General features: G+C 51.7%; 1 protein-coding gene across 11 annotated transcripts in view; it reads left to right on the forward strand.

The window, feature by feature from the left end:
* ANKS1B (ankyrin repeat and sterile alpha motif domain containing 1B) overlaps positions 1 to 19,966 on the forward strand; it is an 830,913-nt gene extending 810,947 nt beyond the window's left edge. For 4 of the 11 annotated variants that reach the window (XM_045826440.1, XM_045826441.1, XM_045826443.1 and 1 more), the window contains 2 exons: positions 14,306 to 14,473; positions 17,943 to 19,966. In XM_045826440.1, coding sequence (XP_045682396.1) covers positions 14,306 to 14,473; positions 17,943 to 18,053 — 279 coding nt within the window. In that variant the 3' untranslated portion in view covers positions 18,054 to 19,966. Of the gene's footprint in view, positions 1 to 14,305; positions 14,474 to 17,926 lie in introns of all 11 variants that reach the window. The other 7 variants (XM_045826446.1, XM_045826447.1, XM_045826448.1 and 4 more) reach the window with 4 other exon arrangements.
* Positions 19,967 to 20,177: the final 211 nt, after the last annotated feature.

The raw sequence follows: 20,177 nt of genomic DNA on the forward strand, positions 1-20,177 counted from the left end.
GAGGGAGGAAAGAAAATATGTTAAGTATACATTTAATCTTTTAACTGACCTGTATGAATACATAGATATTTCTAATTGCAAAGTTATTGCCACTTGGACCTTGGAGAGCTTTTATGGGTCACAATATGTTTTTATGAGTGTCTGCTACCATCAAGAAAATTCAGTGATGTCTAGAATACTTCCAGGTTATGGAGAGTTAGATTTGAAATTCAGACCATTTTCCCACACCCCTACAAGAGCTGGCATGTGAGTTCAGCGTAGTTCACTTACTACAGGGCACTGCTGAGTCTAATATTCTCAGACTCCCAGGGTGGGGGTGCTGGGCGTGTTGCAGTGAACCTCTCCTGAGTTCATTAGCCACCATAGCCTTTGCAGGGAGAGCACCCTGCAAAGGTGGTGTTCTGCAGAACACACTTTGGGAATTGTTATACTTTATGATCTCGAAGCCTGTCTCCATTTCTTAGCATCTGTGCTGAATTCAGCTTGTGATATTTTCAGTTTTAGATGACAGGTAGATGACAGTGAAAACACTAAGCAAAAATGGAACTGTGGTTCCCAAGGAAAAAAAGCCAGCACGTCCCTACCGGCAAGCTCCAGGCCTCCTCTGCCTTCCAGACTCGCAGCCCTGTGGTGGCTGATTTCTATTCGCACATGTAACTTGCTAGGCCCAGAGCACACCTCTTAGACGGAAAGGCTTCCCCAACTCCGCCATCCAGGCAGCGAAAATGGGGGAGAGCAAGCGGTAGGATTGGGTAGAAACAAAGGCTGTGTTATGAGACTAGAAGTTGTGGGGTTAGAAATACAGATTCAGCGGTGCTCTCCACCTCTCCCATCTCAAATGAATGAAGAGAAATTCTGCTGCTAAAATTACAAGGGGTGAGGGAGTGGGGTAACGAGTATGTCAGTGGCCACCAGATCCGAGGGCTGCAGTGTTCCTCTTACCGTTGTAAGAGACGTATATACCGTATTCTACTGGTGGCATATAAATGCCGCGATGACGCGCACCCAGGCTTGTGTGAGCATTATACACAGGATTATTACACCCACTGTGTGTACTCATTATACCCATGGATAATGTGCATCCATAGTTTTCCCTAAAAAATTTGGGCAAAACGGTGGGCATCATACATGGCAAAATATGGTAATAAGGTGACTTGGCAACTGTCATCTTCTATATATTATTTACTCAGTCTAGATTTCTAAGTCATAGAATTGAGGTGGGTAGATCAGAAGGAGTTTGATGCATTCTCTGTGGGAGTACTGGATCTATTTTAAAAATCCGGAAGGACCTCATTCAGTAGTTTTAAAACAGGAAAGGTTTTGTTGGTTTTTTGTTTTTGTTTCTTTTTTTGTTTTGTTTTTGAAATAGCATTAAAGCCATGACTGATGCTAGACCCTTGCTAACTCTCACTTCTCCGTAAAAGACTATGCTGGTAGGGCTGGGTGTTTTTAACCCTGCTCACTCCTCGCCTACTGGCAGCTCCCAGGCTCTGTCATCCTTGGGGCGCAGCGCGTGTCGGCGAGGCTCAGACTGGCGCGGGAACGTGTAGGGGATGTCGGAGTCGTGGTGCTGGTGGGCGTGCAGGAGGCAGATGAGCTCCCTGTTGCCTGGGCTTTCTTGGCTGAACGTGGGCCATGAAAGGAGCTCAGCCGGAGAAACAGAAATGGCAAAATGCGGGAAAACACGGTCGGCAGACATTTGGTAGTACTCTACCCTCAGTGCGCAACGGCAAGCCGAAGGAGGCAGGAGGAAGAACTCTGTGCTTGAGGTGAGGGGGGTCAGCCACACGGCCATGTTCAGTGAGACCTCTGCCCATTTCTGACTCTGGCTCTGCCTCCGGTTTCTGTCTTGGTTTCCTTATCAGTTTAACGAAATTAAAATTCCTGAGCCCTTTATATTTTTTCAGTTTGAATGAGATATAATTGACGTAGAACATCATATTCATTTAGGCGTACAACATAAATATTTGATATTGTTACGAAGTCTTCCAGAAGGTACCCAGGCACACAATATGAACCATAGAGACATTTATTGAGAAGACACAAGAAACGTTGCACATAGGACAATGATACCTCAGTCCCCTTCGAAGTAGGCACCTTGGGACCTCACATAGTTCTCCCAATCACCCTCAGCTGCCCCGATGTATTTTCCTGAATCTCACTGGTGGTCTGAAATCTCTTCCCTTTCAAAGAGGATTTTAGTTTTGGGAAAAGCCAGGTGGCAGGGTGCCAAATCTGGGCTGTACGAGGGCTGAGTCATCTGGGTGATTTGATGTTTTGCCAAAAAACTCTGCACGAGACGTGATGCATGGGCGGGCGTGTGGCCTTCTGAATCATCCGAATAGTTTCCATGGAGGAATGTTCAAGTTTAACACAAAATTTGATGGTGATTCATTGCTGTATTCACTCAGTCATTTTGCATGTGACAGCCACACAGTACACATGCTCACTCAATGTTGTCTACTGCCCCCACCCAGTAGTACCTTGAAGTCTTCATTGTTCTTGCATGCGCATTCCAGTCCACTCTTCTCGGCTGCCAGGTTGAATTGATGTTACATAAACCAACCTGGTTATGTGAACAATGGGCTAGACTTTTTCCCTCCCCCCCACAGACCTCGTATATGTTGCAAAATGATCACCACCATAAGTTAACATCCATCGCCTCATATAGTTGCAAATTTTATTCCTTATGATGAGAACTTTAAGGTCTACTCTTACAGCAACTTCCAAATATACGACTGAGTGTTGTTTACTGTGGTCATACCATGCTGTACGTTGTGTCCCCAGAACTTACTGTCTTATAGTGGGAAGTTTGTACCTTTTGACCACTCCCACCCATTTCACTCTTTCTTAAACTCTGAGATTATTTCCTTGGAGTAGTTTGAGGTTCCTGGTGAAAGGTATTTATGGCTCATGTTGCAGAGGTTGTGCACAAAGTGGGAACTTAAAGATGCAGAAGAACTTCGGTTATTGGTGTTGACCTCTGAGGACTAAATTGATACTGTGCACCTGGAGCTCAACCTATTTCATTAGGATACTCTGAAAGTACATGGCAACATAAGAAAATGTGAAAGTGCACAGAATCCTGAAGATTGAACTGTAACACCTGGCCCTGTCTAGTCTCCCACTTACGAAGTAGCAACGACAGACAACAGGGTAGAAGCCCCGCCCAGCCCTGTGCAGCCAGCTGGAACTCATCAACAAGGTCTTGTAGCTGGAGGCACCCAAGACCCCAGGGGCAGCAAATGGCCCTGATTGAATAAAACAGGCGGCACCCCCAGCCCCATAGTCTTACACCACTGTCCCCGACCCCCACTAAAAAAAAGAGAGAGAGAGAGAAAATTAGCACTGCTGGGTTGCATCTATCCATGCTTCTTCTGCAGTGGCATAAACCATTGCGAATCAACCAAGCTATAAAGCCAAACGTGGGTGGATATTCAGAGAATCATAATCACTTTTTTTTCTCATCCCTATTTTGGAGGAGAGAGGGCGGGGAGAAGAGATGTTTTAAGTGCCTTAAATCGATCCCCTTTTTTGTAAAGTTGGAAGGTAGGCATTCTGAATTTTTTTATAGATTGTTTTGCAGCATTCATACATGTATTCCTTGCAATTCCCTCCCGAATAACTAAAAATCAAGCTTCGTGCTTAGGGGTGTGGCCTATAGAATCAGCCTGGTTTTCAAACCCAGGTCAGCACTTGTTAACTTTATCGTCTAGATGGGGAATGCCTCCAGTCAACCCTCAGTTTCCTCACCTGCAACCTTGAGAGAACAATAGCACCCACCGCCTGCAGCTGTTGCAAAGATTCCATGCCACGGCATGAACTACCTGCAGCACCTGGTGTTTGTTCTGCCCTAAGTGCTGAGAACGGGACAGCTGTGCCGCATTCCCTCTTGTCAGACCCTGAATTGGGGTGTATGCCTCCGTTTTTGGTTTACATGTTTGCTGCAGCAGTCTTCCAGCCCTGAGGAAAACGTCCAAGTCCGTACAAAACACACTAACTGAGTGCCTACCCTGAGCCGGCTGGTGCTTGCTCTCCAGACCTCACAGTTCAGTAAGAGAAGTGGGGACGTGACAGATAGTTGCAGTAGAATGTTTTCTGTGCTCTTCTGGAGCTGTGCCAGCACCCAGCAGGGCGGGGCCGCCAGGAGAAGGCGCGCTCCGGCTGGGAGCTGAGCGTTTCGTTTGCGTGAATGGGGTTAGTTTCGAGCCATGACACCTCATTAATTTCACTTTGGAATGGTGAGCTCAGGGCATTAAACAAGCATGTGCAATAAAGCAAGAAAAAAGTCATTTATGCTTACTGTGTTTGCTAAGCCAAGGAACGGACGTGTCCATTTGAGAAAGAGTTTCAGCAACGAGGGTTACACAAGGGGGTTTGATTTTGACGAGGGCCCCGTCGGGAGGCATCACACGTTAGCGAAGGGCTGGCCGTCACTTCCCCTGGGAGCTTTCACTTTCGAAGAGCGGCAAGAGGGTGAAATCGGGCAAACCTCTCCTCTGCACATCCTTGCCCCGAACCCCTGCCAGGGACAGGATTAGGATTGTGAGGTCATGTTTCCTTTCGGCCCTCGCGAACCAGTGCCCCCAGGATGGGTGCTGCCCAGCCCCCTGAGGCTGTGGGTCCAGGAGGATAGGCGACCGTGGAGCACAAGTGGGTGACCTCCATGGGGCACCTGAAGTTGGATACTTTTAAAAAAGCAAGTCATGGTTAAGTGAGCAGGACCCCGCCCCCTTTCCCAGTCTGTCGCAGAGACGACGGGCACTGACGTGCCCTGGGTGAGGCGTGAGGGTGAGCTTGGCGGGCACGCAGGGATGAAGTGGCCTGCCACCTCTGAAGATCTGGTTTTTGCAGAGCACTTAGTGGCACGCAGAAACCACTCATGATTTGATGTTGTGTGAAAAAGCCACTTGTGAAACTGCACATTAAGTCTGTTTCTAATTTTGTTTGTAAATTCACACATATAAATATTCAGATAGCACATAGAAGGATTTGTGTGTACAGACAAGTGTAAGAAGAAAATATACCAGAATGTCTCAGTACCTTTGCCCGCAGTAAAATTTTATTTTTTTAAAGATCGTATTTATTAACTTTAGAGAGAGGGGAAAGGAAAGAGAAAGAGGGGAAGAGAAACATCAACGTGTGGTTGCCTCTCCCATACCCCCCTACCGGGGACCTGACCTGCAACCCAGCCATGTGCCCTGACTGGGAATTGAACTGGCAACTTTTTGGTTCACAGGCCAGCACTCAATCCACTGAGCCACACCAGCCAGGGCCCAGCAGTAGAATTATATAGGTAATTTTTTATTTTCTTTTTTTTTGCGTATTTTCAAAATTTTCTACACGTACCCCTGTTATAATTGGGAGGAAACATTAATTTCATGATTCTTTTAGTTAACGAAAATTAGCTGGAAATTAGCCCTAAAGATGCCTATCTCAAATGTGAACAGAAAAAAAAAAAAGAAGCAGCTATGCACATGTCTGCCAGTTGGCCTGTCTGCTCTGGACCAGATAGGCATCTTAGCAGAGCGCCTAGGATTTACATCTAATTGCGGAAGCCCTGTGATTGGGCAGTGTTTATCTCTATAGATGTCATTGATCAGGACTCGTTTCTGGCTCACACTTGAGACAACCCACTATAGGTAGAGCTAAGGAGATGTCAATGAACTCTGTGAATATGCCCAGAATATTCTGTTATTTTTGCCTCGAGACGTGGGTGACACACATTGTAGATGAAGCACACCCCAGCTCTTAAAAACCAAAAAGTATAAGCAAAACACAGCCAGAAGAGAAATGTGGCTCCTTTCTGCAGACCTCTCAGAGGACCCAAATCAAAACACACCCTCCTTTGCCTTCAGCCTCGCAGCGGCATTACCTGCATCTGTTCGTCCAGATCTGCCCGGGGAGAGGGGGCAGCAGGAGAGGGCTGACTCCGGCCATCCAGCCACCCTTATCTTATGCTCAAGGTGCCAGTCCTCTTATCTCAGGGGCCAACCGGGCAGCTTCCTTTTCTAAATTCCTCCAAGGAACATTCATGGAGCACCTCAGCCCTCGAGATACAAAGTCCGATGAAAGTGGAGCCCTCCAGGAGCTCAGTCAGCTGGGGGGCGGGGGGCGGCTGGACCGATAAAGAGAAAATCCTAATAAATGCGTAAGCAGAGTTGTCCCTGGGATGCTGTGGAGCCACCTGAGGAGGGAGGGCACTTGACTGAGCCCCGGGGATGGGGGACTGGGCTTCAGAGCAGGCTCCTGGAAGATAGAATGCCTCGGGTGGGCGAGTCCTCAAGGATGAGCAGTGACTCCCCAGGCAAAGGTGGGAGGTGAGAGAAGGGTGTGCTGCTGAAAACAAAAGCCAGCTCATAACAGGCCAGATGCTTGGCCATTTGGAACAGTTTCGCGGGGGCGGGCATTATTGCACTGAGGACATTCCCTGAGATGGAGGCCCGACCCTTGGTGCTGGCACCGCTGAGCCCTGGCTGGCGGATCGCTGAGCCCAGCAGCCTGGCTCTTGCGTGATGCGCTGCTGTTTCACACGCGCCCACTGCACACACATCTCCAAACGGAGTCCTAGTCGGCTGGGGGAAAACAGACAACAAGTTTCAGTCAGAGAATCTGGAGCTCCCCGGGTGGAAGGGACCCCTGGACCAGACCCCCCTCTCCGTGCCGTCTCCTCAGTGGCAGTGATGGGTGCCATAGGCAGGAAGCCAGGTGTGACCTCGATCCACCAGCACAGGTGTGGCGCACCGCCGAGGCTCCTCATGCTGCCCTGGCTTCTCCGCCTCGCCCAGCGCTTCCCTGCACGGGCACAGCTCTTGTCCCGAGCGTCTGTGTATGTGCCCTCCTCGGGCAGGGGTCAGGGCAGCCTCTGCCGACCCCCCGAGGCCAGAGAATAGCCAGGCCTGGGCCTGAAGCTTCCCAAGTCAGTGGAATGAACACACACATTCGTTCCTTAAATTCCAGTCACTAAAATGAGGTGGTGGACTTTTTTTATCTCGTGGAAGTGCCGGCACACAGGTCAGAACGGTCTGCCTGTAAACAGCAGCCCCCCAGCCTGGGCCAGCAGGGCCCTCTTTCCCTGTGGAGTCCCCTCCCCCCTCAGCTCACTCCCGACAGTCCTGTCGCTCCCCCCAGGTGACACGGAGCCTCGTGTCTGATGTGCCTTCACAGCCACCCAGGGGTGTCCAGCCTTTTGGCGTCTCTGTACCGCACTGGAAGAAGAGTCGTCTTGGGCCACACATTAAATACATTTGTGACACATAATTACAAAAAAATCGCATAATGTTTTAAGTAAATTGACAATTCTGTGTTGGGCCGAATTCACAGCCATCCTGGGCCACAGGTTGGACACCCCTGTGAGTAAGCTCTAGAATAAAAGTTTATGTGAACAGTTGGACACTGCTTATGCCGTGCCTCCTTCCATAAAGGATTTAGGCAGCCTGCACAGATAGGTGTGATCAGCCTGAAAAGATAGACACGCAGACCTTAATTAGGGAAAAATACAGACGAAAAGGAAGATCAACACCAAGGGGAAAATTTTAACGTCAACAGGCAGACTGCAGAGTTCTATGTCCTCATTAAAGCTGAGCCACAAATTTGGCTCTCAGCTTCCTGAAGGTTGCGGCCAATAGGGAAATACAGCCATTACCCATGCTGGATATTTTGTGGTTGAGTGTGTACCGCATCCTCTCAAAAACTTCGGTGAGACGAAAGAACTTTCTGTCGTGGGTCCCCATGAGGGGTTACCATATGGTAGTGTCTTACCCAGCATTCATACAGTGCGTGTCCCAAACACAAGATGGTTCTTTGGAGGATCCTTCAGTGAAGGCGGGGTGGGGGGGGGGGGAGGCAGAACACCAGCAGACTTCTGAAAGCATAGCCCAGGGCCCCAAAACACTGGCTCATCTGAAGTCAGATCTGGGTTTGAATCCTGGCTCTGCCCCTTACTAGCTGGGTGAACTTGGCCAAGTTAATCAGCCTCACGGATCGTGAGCTTCTCACGTGTGAAGTAGAGATGATAATTCCTCCTCTGCTAAGTTTGAGGCTTATTCACATCAGGCACTCAGTTGGTCCTCGGGTGCAGTGGGCAGTGCCATGTGGTCATTGCCGCAAGTAGCAAGTACCGCTTCATTGTCCCTCTGAGAGGAAATAGAATGGGTTCAAGTTCACAGGGGGTCTGGCTTGGTGCAGGGCACAAACCTAGCACAGCTACAAGGGTGGACTGACTGCATGCCCTCAAGTCACTGTCCACGGGCAGCTGTCTCCATCCGGGCTTGGGAGAGGGGTCGACTCGTGGCTCAGTACCTGGAGTAGAGGTATTGGGTCCCAGGTTGAAGGAAGAGTTGGGGGTTCTAAAATTCAGCTGGGCAGGTGTTAGACTTGACATCCAACGTGAAAATTGAAGTGTCTAAACAAGACGCTTGGCCAAACGAGTGGCCAGCCAGCCAGCGCGTGGAGGTGAGGCGTGGTTACACCTGCAAAGTGGGCGCGGAGTTTGCCTGGGAGGCAGTGCCCCGCCCTCTCCACCAAAGGAGGAGGAGGAGGAGGCACGGAGAAGCCCCAGGTGGCAAATAAAGAACGAATAAGATTCTTTGGAGCTGGAAGCTTTTTCTCTCGTTTTTAATTATCAAAATGGAAAAGGCTTATTTTTCAGATTGTAAAATTATTCATCTTCATTTGAAGAAAGTTCAAAGCATCCCAAGAAATATAGAAAGAGAAAAACCATCCACGGCTCCCACACACAGTGATAACCACTAGTAACATTTTGATGTATAATGTCTGTGTTTTCCATGCACACGGTCAGAAACCACCTCTGTTTGCATATATACATATACTTTTACTTAGTCTTCTAACTAGTTTTTCCTTGATCTTCTTTTCTCGTAACTAGTTTTTCAGATGACTCAATTTGCATTTTAAATGGCTGCTTAGTGTTCGACCGCAAGTCTCTATGTAGAGTACTTAATCAGCCCCATATTAATGAAAATTTTAAATACCATAATGAATATTCTTGCAAATGTGCCATTGAACCCTCGAGCCAAAAAGATTTTCAAACCAGGAGTTTCCAACACAGAAAAATCCTAGTGATGCACCAGTTAATATAGATTAATTGCCTAGTAGGCAGAGCTTTTCCCAGGGGACAGATTTCCCACAAACTATGCTGCAGTCTTTCTAATACCACGCTGGTGAGTGTGCCGGGCACAGCCTGTGAGTGGGATGCAGGAGGAGAGTGGGGATAGCCCTCTGTCTCTCCACGAGCCTCCCTCCCTGCCCCACGCCGTTCAGTGGGCACTTCCTGGACACTCCCCACAGGCCGGGCACCAGGGATCGGCCCCTGACGCGTGGAAGGCGCTCAGCCCACGGCGTGGTGATGGTCGTGGTCGGTGTGGCGCTGGCTGCCGCTGATGGGCCCGCAGTAAATACAGCCTCCCACACAAGTCCCCAGTTGGCATCACAAAAACAAGGTTGCCTCCCTGGATTACAATCAGGGTCTGTCCTGAAAATAGGACGGCTCTCCAGCTCGTCCACCAATTAAAGCCCCCCCAGTGGGGGAAGGGAGAGTCAGGGCTTCCAGGGCAACTGTGAGTTCCTGCCTCCGCCCTAGAGAGCCCGTGCTGGAGGGGGAGCGTGGCTTGCCTCCCTCTTGTCATCCTCATGCCACTGAGGGGTCCCCATGGGGTGAGAATCTCTGTGTTGACGGTTCACGTCAAGTCACAAAGGGCAGCATGGCCTGGAGGCTGCCTCTCCTGTAGTCCCGACATGTGACCAAGGCCACCTCACCCCCAGCAAGATCCGTCCATCACCCAGGAGCCACAGCAGTCGGTGTTCTTCAGTGGTGGTTTATTTTTTTACCAGTTTGTGGAAGTCTTTCATCTGAAGTATGGTTCTAAGGTGAAGTGGCCGAGAGCACGGCCCCTCGGAACACCTGGGCTCCAGCCCCAGCGCAGCCAGGTGCTGGCTTCAGGAGCAAGTTACTGCCTCACGGGCAAACCAGGAATAATAATAGCCCCGGGCGCAGACTGTTGCCAGGACTAAATGAGAGAGTCCTTGCGGAGCGCTTCGTAAATAATAAATGTCGGCAGTGCTGTCCTTGGGCTGTTATTCTGAGTGATTCTCAGAACAGTCCAGTAACGAAGGTGCTGCACACGCTGTTGCCTGCGTGTGAAGGTAAAACTGAGGCTCAGAGCATGCTCTTCCCAGTAATCACCCCCACACCTGCACCAGACACCCTCGCACCGACCGCCACAACCCTGGCCACCAGGGGGCCTTCTTTCACTGGGGGCCCATGTAAGGTGGAAAACACTCAAGGCTTCTTGCCATAATAAGTGTGATTCTAGAAATTCTGAGACTCATGCTGGAAAGGCCAAGGCAGGAATTTTCCAATAAGCAAGGAGGGGCCGAAGGGGCGAAGGTCAGAGTGAGTCTCAGCGTTTGAGAGGTGAGGTCAGCGAGTTTGAACTTACACCCGAGGCAGTAACCGGACCCGAGAGTATCACGGGGCCACCTGAAAAGGACATTCCAGCGCTGTGGTTTGGGCCCGCCTGTGTGAAGGGACCCCGTAGTGCTTCCTGTGGCCCGAGACCAGGACGGGCTGAGGTCTCAGACGCTTCCCCACGGCCACGGCTGCAGGGCGGCTCCAGGGTTGGCCTCCCGTGACTGCACCGGTCCCTCCCAGCTCCTGCAGCCCGAACGAGGGCGCAGCCAGGCTGCCTCAGGATCGCACCGTGTCCAGGTGCTTCACAAACCACCCCGACACTCAGTGGTGTAAAACAACACCCGTTTTAGTATGTGTACGGCTCTGTGAATCAGGAATTCGGGCAGAACGCGGCGGTCTGCTCTCCTCTGCCCAACAATGCCCGGGCCTCCGCTGGGGTGGGTCAGATGGCTGCGGATGCTGGGACAGCGCGCCTGCGGCCATCGGTCTAAGCCTCGGATCCTCTGCAGGTGGAGTCTCCTGGGGCTCGAAATTCCAGGGTGACTTGTCCCCTCCATATCAGGAGCCTGGGCCAGGCTGGCTGCTGTGGCTGCCCGGACAGCTGCCCCCGAGGCCGGCTCAGGCATCTTTGCAGCGGGGTGATCTCAGGGTGGCTAGACTTTTGACCGAAGGCTAGCGGCCCTTGGAGTGACTGTTCCAAGAGACCCAGATGGGAGCTGCAAGACTCCCTGCGATCTCATCTTGGAGGTCCCAGCATGGGATTTCGGCCCCATTCTGCTGTCGGGGAAGTCGGTAAAGCCAATCCAGATTCAGGAGGTGGAGCAGCAGATTCGCCCCCTCACCGGGGAGCACAGCAGCCGTCTTGGGGACAGGCTACCACACACGGGGACAGCTCGGTAACTTTCCAGCTCTGTGATGCCGGGCAAGTTACTTAACCTCTCTGAGCCTCGATTTCCTTATCTACAAAATGGGGATAATGATATTCTTGCTGCAGATGGTTATGGTAGGGCTTAAATGAGATGAATTTAGGCCCTGACCAGGTGACTCTGTTTACTGGAGTACCATCCTTCACACCAAATGGTTGCAGGTTCAATCCCCAGTCAGGGTGCAGATGGGAGGCAACTGATCCATGTTTGTCTCTCATATCTCTCTCTCTCTTTCTCTCTCTCTCTTTCACCAATAAGCATCCTCAGGTGAGGATTTAAAAAGAGAGAGAGAAATTTAGTGCATTACCGATAGTAGTAACTCAGTAGCGCTATCACTCCGGTTTGTGATTTATTCAGCACGCGTCTACTCAGTGCCTGTCGTGTGCCAGGCAGTCTCAGGCACCGGTCTCTCCACAGCACACAGCGGCATGGACGCTGTACAAAAGCAGGGACTCGTTGGGCCCTCAGGTTTTTCCAGCAGTGTCACTGGGCTGGTCCGTGCCTGCCAGCATCGCTGGGGTCGGCAAGCCTGGCTCAAAGGAGGAAGCAAGGACTTGTCCCCTAAGCCTCTGATGTTTCTTTGTCTTCGTCGCATTAGAATCTCCTTCTACAATAACAATGCTCTCCCCGTTTTAAAAAGTGGGGCTGTTACTGAGGAGAAGCAGGAAAAGTGACCCTTCCTCCCAGGTCAAACTGTGTCCCGGGTCCCATCTGACCAGCGTGTGTCCCTCAGGGCCCTGGTGTTGGTGGCACGGCACTGAGCATGCGGCCGGCGGCCCCTGCATCTCGTGTCCGTGGGCCTCCCTGACATCCAGCACCGACAGCTCAAGCAGGGAGGTGACAGCGTGTAGGGAAGGCAACAATGTCCAGTTCTTTACTCTCCATAACCATAAAAGAAGAATTCTGTGAAGCTTTCTAAAACAAAACAGGCAGGAAGACGTCAAGGAGGAGGAAGGCCAGACCAGGAGAGGCCACTGGGCAGACAGCCCCAGCCCCACAGTCTGCGGCCGTGTTCGAGTGGTTCCCTGACCCCGGCACGCCGCACAGACCAGGGGGCGGAGCTCCTCGCCTGGTACCTTTCACATCCTTTCTGCTTCCCACAGCAGTGATGGGAAAAGTCTCACTTGCCCAAGTGAGCATCTTCGACCTTTCACTTGAAGACACTTGAGCTGTAAGTGTCTGAGGAACTTGTTTGTAGGTGAATGATACAGGAATTCACACTCATTAAGCTCCCTGTTCCAGCACCTAAAGGCTGCAGGGTGTAGATCACTGAGCCTGCCGTGTGCCCCTTAGCCCAGTGGCCCGCCCAGAGAGCCTGCTACGTACCCCTGACAGATGGACTCCAACTACCTCCAAGGCAGGTTACCATGACCAACAGCCTGTGGCTTCCCGTGGAGACCACAGAAGCCAGAAGCCCTCGTCTGCCTTCCAGAGGGGACCCGTGGCTCAGAGCTGACGATGACATGAGTGCAGGGGTAGGCAGTCGGAGGGCTCTGCCCTCCTGTGCGGTGACAGCCGGAGCCGTCCGCCAGCCCTCCCCCACTCTCAGTCGTTGGTGCCTTCTTTACCAATTTACCTGTCTGACTCATCCCGGGAGGCAAACACCTGCTCAGTGTTCGTTGCAGGAAGAAGTGCCTGGCTGGCTGTGCAAGGTGCGGTGTCTCCAGGAAGCGCTCACCTGTCGTGTGGGGCCATCATTCCCCAACAAGGAGCTCGAAGGAGAAGACACGTCATCTGTCGAACCGAACCCCACGCTCAAAGGCGTTTTCCCTGTTGGGTCTCAGACCATGTCCGTCTGGCATTGATAGGAAATCTCGTCGATCCAGAATCCCATGGGCCCCTTCCATGTGGCCTCTGAGAGCCTGCCTGCCCCTCCCACTCCGTCTTCATCAAGTGGGATCAGCCCCACACCGTTCTCCGGAGAATCGGGGCAGCGAAGCCATTCTGTGGGCTTGATTGAGGTGGATGGGACAGAGGGGCAGTGGGCGGAGGGCACGGCCTGCAGAATCATCTCTCTGTGGTTTTGAAAAACCACCTGCGGACGGATTCCAGGGACACTCACCAGAAGGAAAACCGGGGACAGACCACGCCTGCTGCCTGTGACCAGCAGGCACCCACCCTGAGTGTGCTGGGGCCTCGGGGTGTTGAGGAGACCCTGCCTCCTTGGGGTCCGTGCCATGTTTTCTCAGCGAGAGAGGGCAGCGTGGAGCTCTTCTCAGAAGAGAAGGCAGACATCAGAGATGTGTATCTGGAGACGAGGGAGAGTGGAAGTCGTCCTGAGGGGAGTGAGTGAAGGTCTGAAGAAAAGAACCTTTCTCCCAGGCATGGCTTGGCACACAGACGCTCCTGTCTCTTGCTGATTTGCTGATAAAATATGGAGTGGACCCACCGGGAGAGCAAATGCCTCAAGAAATAGGTGGATAATTGGCTCTGTGTGCATGCCCGCTGCTGCAGCCAGGAGACGCCACGCCAGCATGACTAATGCCTCTCCCCTCCGCCTAAATTAGATTCTGATTGTGTTTCAGCGATGTTCGCTGAATCACAGATGTTTGAGGTAAAAAGACCCAAACTTCTGAGGAACACCTCCCACCCACACAAGTGGCATTGTCCCACGTGCACAGGTCGCTGAGGCGTTCACAGGGCCAGAGCGACCCCTTCCCTTCCTGGGCCAGGGGGCGGGGCCCTGCTCCCCTTGGAGGGGGGGGGGGTGTGATGTGGGCTCCCTAGCTTGGCTGTGAGCAAGCACGTCACCTCAGTGACTAGTGACTCATACAGACCCTAAGTTGGACCTTGAGTGTCCCCTTCCTCTCCACTTTCCATGCTCTCACTGCCCCCCGAGCGTGGAGTAGTTCAAGGTCCTCGCTGGTTCACCCCCCACGGGTCCCTCAGCCACTGGGCCCGTTTGATCCGCAGGGTGCCATAGTGAACTGCCTTCTCGTTTCTCTTGCAGAACCTAGCCTACGAAATCATCCTGACACTGGGACAGGCATTTGAAGTCGCTTACCAGCTGGCACTCCAAGCCAGGAAAGGGGGGCATTCCTCCACACTCCCAGAGAGCTTTGAAAACAAACCCTCCAAGCCCATCCCCAAGCCCCGCGTTAGCATTCGCAAGTCAGTGGTAAGTAGAAGACAGACAGCTGTTGTGAACGCCTTGACGGGAGGGAGAGGGGGCAGCCGCCAACCCAGGCCCTTGAGGGGTGTGGGGACCGCTCTTCTTCATCTCCTTGGCTTCCTCCTGGTATGTCTGTCATCCTCCCCACCCAGCTCCTGAAAACCACAGGAGACCGTGTGCCTGAACCTGGAGGCTCCCGTGAAAGTTCCATTCCCTCTGTTTCCTGCAGCCGGCCCTCTGAGGGGCCCTGGGCGCTGCTGCTGTCCTTGGTGAAGGACTCCCCGAAGTCCTTCAGGGGACCTCCCCAGCTTTAGGGGCAGAGCCTCTCACAAGCCCCCGGCCCACAGACAGGTTGGCAGAGGTCCACCGTGAAGGCCACGGCACCCAGGGGAAGCGAGAGGCACAGGCCACAGGTGGTCGGAGCAGAGCTGCCCTGTGCTGCAGAGACCAGGCAGCTGGTCCCCGGTGCTCAGTCCCAGCCCAGGCTTCCTGCAGAGCAGTGGCTCTTCCAAAGCCCCTCCTCCTCCTCCTCCTCCTCCTCCTCCTCCTCGCTGTCTGCTGTCTGCCTTCCCCCAGGAACTTCCTCCCCTGCCCTCCCACCAGCTCCACAGACCTCCTGTCTTAGCAGACTTCCTTGCCTTCAGAGCGGCCTCCTCTGGTAGGAGCAACACCCAGAAGCGGGAAGGTTCCCCACCGGCGCCTGCTCCGACTGCCTGCCGTCTGGCATCCCAGAAACGCTGGGACTCGGGCAGGCAGGCCTACCCTTCCATCTGTGAGTCTCCCCTCCCCCCACCAACCCCAGTGTTTTTAATGTTGGTGACCTCCTGGCTCCTTGTTGACTTTCTTCTCTTTGGCCTTTACTCCTGCCACCATCCTTGGCAACTTCATCCTTCGTGGGACGGTCCCTGTAGCGCCTGGCCTCTGCGTCCCCTTGCCAGCTCCGCTCACTTCTGGGATCTCCCCCCACCCACCTCAGCCATTCACTCCATGCTCATCCCTCGTGGCTGAGCCACAGTTACTGCTTGGCCCCTGGAAATCTTTCCTTCAAACCCCACACTCGGCAGCCTGGGCACCCCCACCTGGCCCATACCCAGCCCCCCGCCCCCACTTCTAGTCCTGACACACTCCCAGAACCCACACCTGCATGCACAGACTTCACCTTTGGTGTTTAACTGACACCAGAAATGTACCGTGTCCAGAACAGAATCGCTGGTTTGCCCCTCACAGCTGCTTCTCTCTCTCCATCTTTCCCGGCTCAGTAAACAGCACAACCATTCACCATGTTGCTCAACATATATGTAGAAGTCGTCCTTGGTTCCTGGCTCCCCCCAGGCCCTGCATCCCACCCATGAGCGGCTTCTCTCCACTCAGCCTCTGAGACGAACCCGGATCCGCCCACTCCTCTCCTTCCCTCCGTCTCTCTCCTTACCCAGGGAAGGTTCCCGCACCCCTGCTTTCCAAAACCACGGCTGCGCACCTCCCAGCAGCCCCCCTTCCTCCTCACAGCACCCTGGGGTGTCCTCAACACAGACCAGATCGCAGCCCCACTGCCAACTCCCTGAAGCCCACCCTCCCACCGCACTTCTCCTTGACGCCCAGGCCTTCCTGTTCCTGGAAGACACATCTCGCTCCCGCCTGGGGCCTCTGTCCCACCTGTCCCCGCCACCTGGCACAGTGTCCCCTGATTTCCGCATGGCCGACTCCGCCATTCAGGTCTCAGCCTCGGGAAGAGGCTTTTTCTGGGCCACGCTCCTCACACTCAGGCGTATCACCTGCTTTCAGTTCTGGGCAGCATTATAAGTGGAGCTTTATTGTCTGTCTTCCCCTACAAGAAAATATGAGTTAACTCTCCAGGAACTCCCAGAGTCCTCCTGTGATTCCTCTTAGATGGTCATATTCATTCTCATGTGGGCTGTGGGGTTCGCGGCAGGTGCCTGTCTCACGTCACTGGTCCCACGGGCTCTGCCGGAGGGCGCTGAGGGTTGGGCGCCGGAGCAGCTCCCAGGCACTAATCTAAAAGGCCTCAGTGAGAAGCGTGAGAACGTGCAGTGAATGGTGATACTGATGCGCTGCCCAGACCCTGCCCCCCTCCACTGGTGTCTGCATTCCATGCCCTCAGTTCCCATTGTTTACTGCTGAGAAATTCTTGTGATTCCTGAAAATCTGTGAAATGCTCCCCGCAGCCTTATGGCAGAACAACCAAACCATGGCAGAAGGTAGCTGATGGGCATGGATCTCACAGCCTCCTGGAAGGTTCCAAACTCACTGTGCAAGAGAGATGGCAGAGGCCTCTCTGTACCCCCTTGCCCAGTGTTCCTGGGGACCGGGGCCAAGGCACACATGGGAACACCCAAGGATGAGGCACCAGTTGGGTGAGAAGGCGCCCAGGCCCGCCTGAGAGGTCGGGCTTTGTGTGCACAGGCGCGGGCACAGTCGAACCACTCCACAGCTCGGCTCAGTTTGGTCCCTGGCTCAGCGTCTCAGAGCCCTGCTCACCTGTCTCTCCTCCCCTCTGTGAACTGATCACAAACCCTAAACGGGCCACTTTCCTTCCCCTCAGAGACTTTGCACGTGCTGTCCTCCCTGCCCCGTCTTCACCAGCACACTCTCGCTTTCCTGCGGCTCTCCGTTTAGACACTACTGCCTTCTTTGAATGCTGCCTAGTCAACAAGTGTTCATCGTGTGCCTACCATTTACTGGGTTTTCAGGAACTTTTCTAAGTTCGGATGAACAGAACAGACAAAGCGCCACCTTTTCAAGCACACACTGTAGCGGAGAATAAACAAATAAACAAATGGTGTGTGTGGTGTGCAGATCACTCAGAATAGTGAGAGGAGAGCAGGAAAGCTGGGGCACTGTTCTGTAGGGCACACAGGTGGAGGAGGTGCTGTCTGAGCCGCCACCTGGAGGACACTAGGGCGTAGAGCATGCAGGGGTCTGAAGAGGAGCGTCCCTCAGAGCAGACGAACTGAGCAGGGGCCCCAGGCCGGGACTGGGTGCTCAAGGACAGCAGAGGGGCCAGTGTGGCTGGAGTGAAGAAAGGCAGGCAGGGCCATCCTAGGTCACCTTGAGGACTTTGGATTTGTCCTGTGATGGAAAACACTGGAGGCCTGAGACGCAGGGAGTCTCATCACCTGGCTCATGCTTCCTGGAAGATCCCCCTGGCTCCCTGACGTGGGGTCAGTGGCTTTCCTGCGTCCCCTCCAGCCCCCTCCCATCTCACTTCTCATATCCAAGAGTTTGTGTCTGCTCCCCATCCACGTGCCTTCAACAGCAAGCGCCGTGTCTCATTCACTGCCCCTTCTGCAGGTCCATGTGCAATAAATGTGGTCAAAAGAACAAATAAATGATTCTCACAACCAACATCCCTGAAGTCCGGCCAGGGCGGCGTGTGGGTCTCCGAGCAGCGTTAGGTTGCATGCCCGCACCCCCGTACAGGTACCAAATAACAGGCATTAGCCTTTCTCTTTTAAAGCAGATCGACCCATCTGAGCAAAAGACTCTGGCCAACCTGCCGTGGATCGTGGAGCCGGGACAAGAAGCCAAGAGGGGAATTAACACCAAGTATGAGACCACGATTTTCTGATACTCACCGTCCTCCCGCCCTCGTGGTGCCTTGCACGCCGAGCAGTCCGGAGCAGGCTTTCCTTCCCGCCTCCGTTTCCACCCGGCCCAGGAGGGAGACTGCTCTGTTTGCGTGGCCTTGTCGTAGGCGACAGGCCGCTGGCCGTTCCTGGGGACGTTCTTTCTGCACCAGTGACAGAAAGCGCAACCGAGACTTTCCAGCCGTCAACCCTGACAGGCAGGAGTTGAGATTTCCGCTGACTCCAGACTCCCCTCCCTGCTGCCACCCCAGGTATTTCTGATGACCTGGCCCCAACATTTGCTTTGCTGTGGCTGGGGATAACACCTTAAAAAAAAAAAAGTACAAGGGTTCTCTAATACTGCCTAAAAGTATAAAAACCGTGGGCTTTTCACTGTCAGCAGTTTTCAAGGTAGGGTCAGAACAGAGCCGCCCCCATACAGCATCTGTAAAATCCTTTATCACTGAATATTGTTTCCTGCAACGGGGCAGAAACCACCCCCGCAGCGGCCAGGAACTCCTTCCTCCCGATTTCTACCTTTGTGGGGATTTTTTTTTTAATGTAATCAACTCTGTCAGATACGGAAAACCTTTACATCTATGGACTGATTCAAAATTTACAAATGATTTCAAACAGAGGAATTTATTATGCACAAAAAATGTGTCTTGTATTCAATATTTTTACTAAAAGAATGTTTCATTAATGCATTGATAAGAAAATTAGGCTAGTCGTGAGGGATGTTTCTGGTTTCATTTCGAATAACTACATTGCTACTGTTCCCGGGAGGAGACAGGCTGGGGTGCTGGGTCGCGGGGCGGGCGGGGCGACCCTGGCCAGAGCAGGAGACTGGGGCGAGCAGACGCGTCAGACTCGCAGGGCAGACGCAGCCACGAGCCTGCAAACATTGCTTTTTTAATCCTCACCGTGTTTTAAAGAACAAGTTTAAAAAAAAAAATCTAGGGCTCCTGCTGTCAAGATTTCTGTCATGGAAACCTTGTTTGAGAAAGGTGTTAATAAAATTCTATTGCAAAAATTTGTTTTCTAGAAAAAAGTAAATACAAAAAAAAAAAAAGAAGAGATTCCAAAGTAATAAACTCTTTTCTTGAAACAGAAGAATAAATAAATGTTTGCTTACTATTTGATTAAATAAAATTTACTTACATTTCATTAAGGTATTTTAATTTTTTTAATGTCTCTGTGGAGTATTTGTATGATAAATACCATAATGTATATTTATGTAGAATCAAATTATATAAACAGTACCAATATCACTATAGGAAAAAAATAACATTTTAATGTATACTGTTCTAACCGATCATATTGTGAATCATTTGCAGTTCATTATAGCGATATTGAAAAATTGTGGGGTTGTCTTAATGTTGTTTTTTTTAATTAACCAACATTATTTTAAACTTGAGATTATCAGTTACATTCATCATTTGGTGAGTTTTGAAAGATAATTAAATTTTATTTCAAACTGACAAATGTATGTGGTTTTAGTTCAGTGTGGAAGAATTTTAATACAATATTAAATTACTTGAACTGAACAGTTCCTTGTACATATTTTGCCTATTCCCTGTTGATATGTATGTAGTAAATGGAGAGTAAAATAACATATATGGTATCAAGAGGAAACTGTATAGGAGCAAAGTGAACAGTAGCTTTGCTGAAACAGAAATATATGTGTAAATATGCTTGGGCTTCCAGTTATAAATTTTGTAATTTTTGTCATTATTTATATCCTATAAAAAAGCACACAAAATAAAAAGGAAATTGTACAGCCACGGGTGCTCGGCATCATTCTGTGAGCTTCCTGCTTCCCTTTAGGACCGGAACCAAAGGACCAGCCTTCTCAGCACGCATGGCTAAAGGGATCTTTTCACTGGAGAAATTATTGAGAAAATTTGCTCATTTCCAAGTTCAACCTGTCTAAGAAAGATACAGTGGCCATTAAAGCTTGAATTTCAGCCAAAATGCCCCCATTGTCTTTGTTGAAACATTAAAGTGGGCCGTGAGGAGGAATTGCCAAAACAGAGATTTCTGAGAGAGGCAGGACCACAACCCGGGTCACTTTCACAGGACGACATGGATGGCAGGTTGCACAAAACACCTGCATGTCCGCCTTA

Source organism: Phyllostomus hastatus, unplaced genomic scaffold (assembly GCF_019186645.2).
Source record: "Phyllostomus hastatus isolate PE091 unplaced genomic scaffold, TTU_PhHast_1.1 phas_scaffold_755, whole genome shotgun sequence".
NCBI lineage: Eukaryota > Metazoa > Chordata > Mammalia > Chiroptera > Phyllostomidae > Phyllostomus > Phyllostomus hastatus.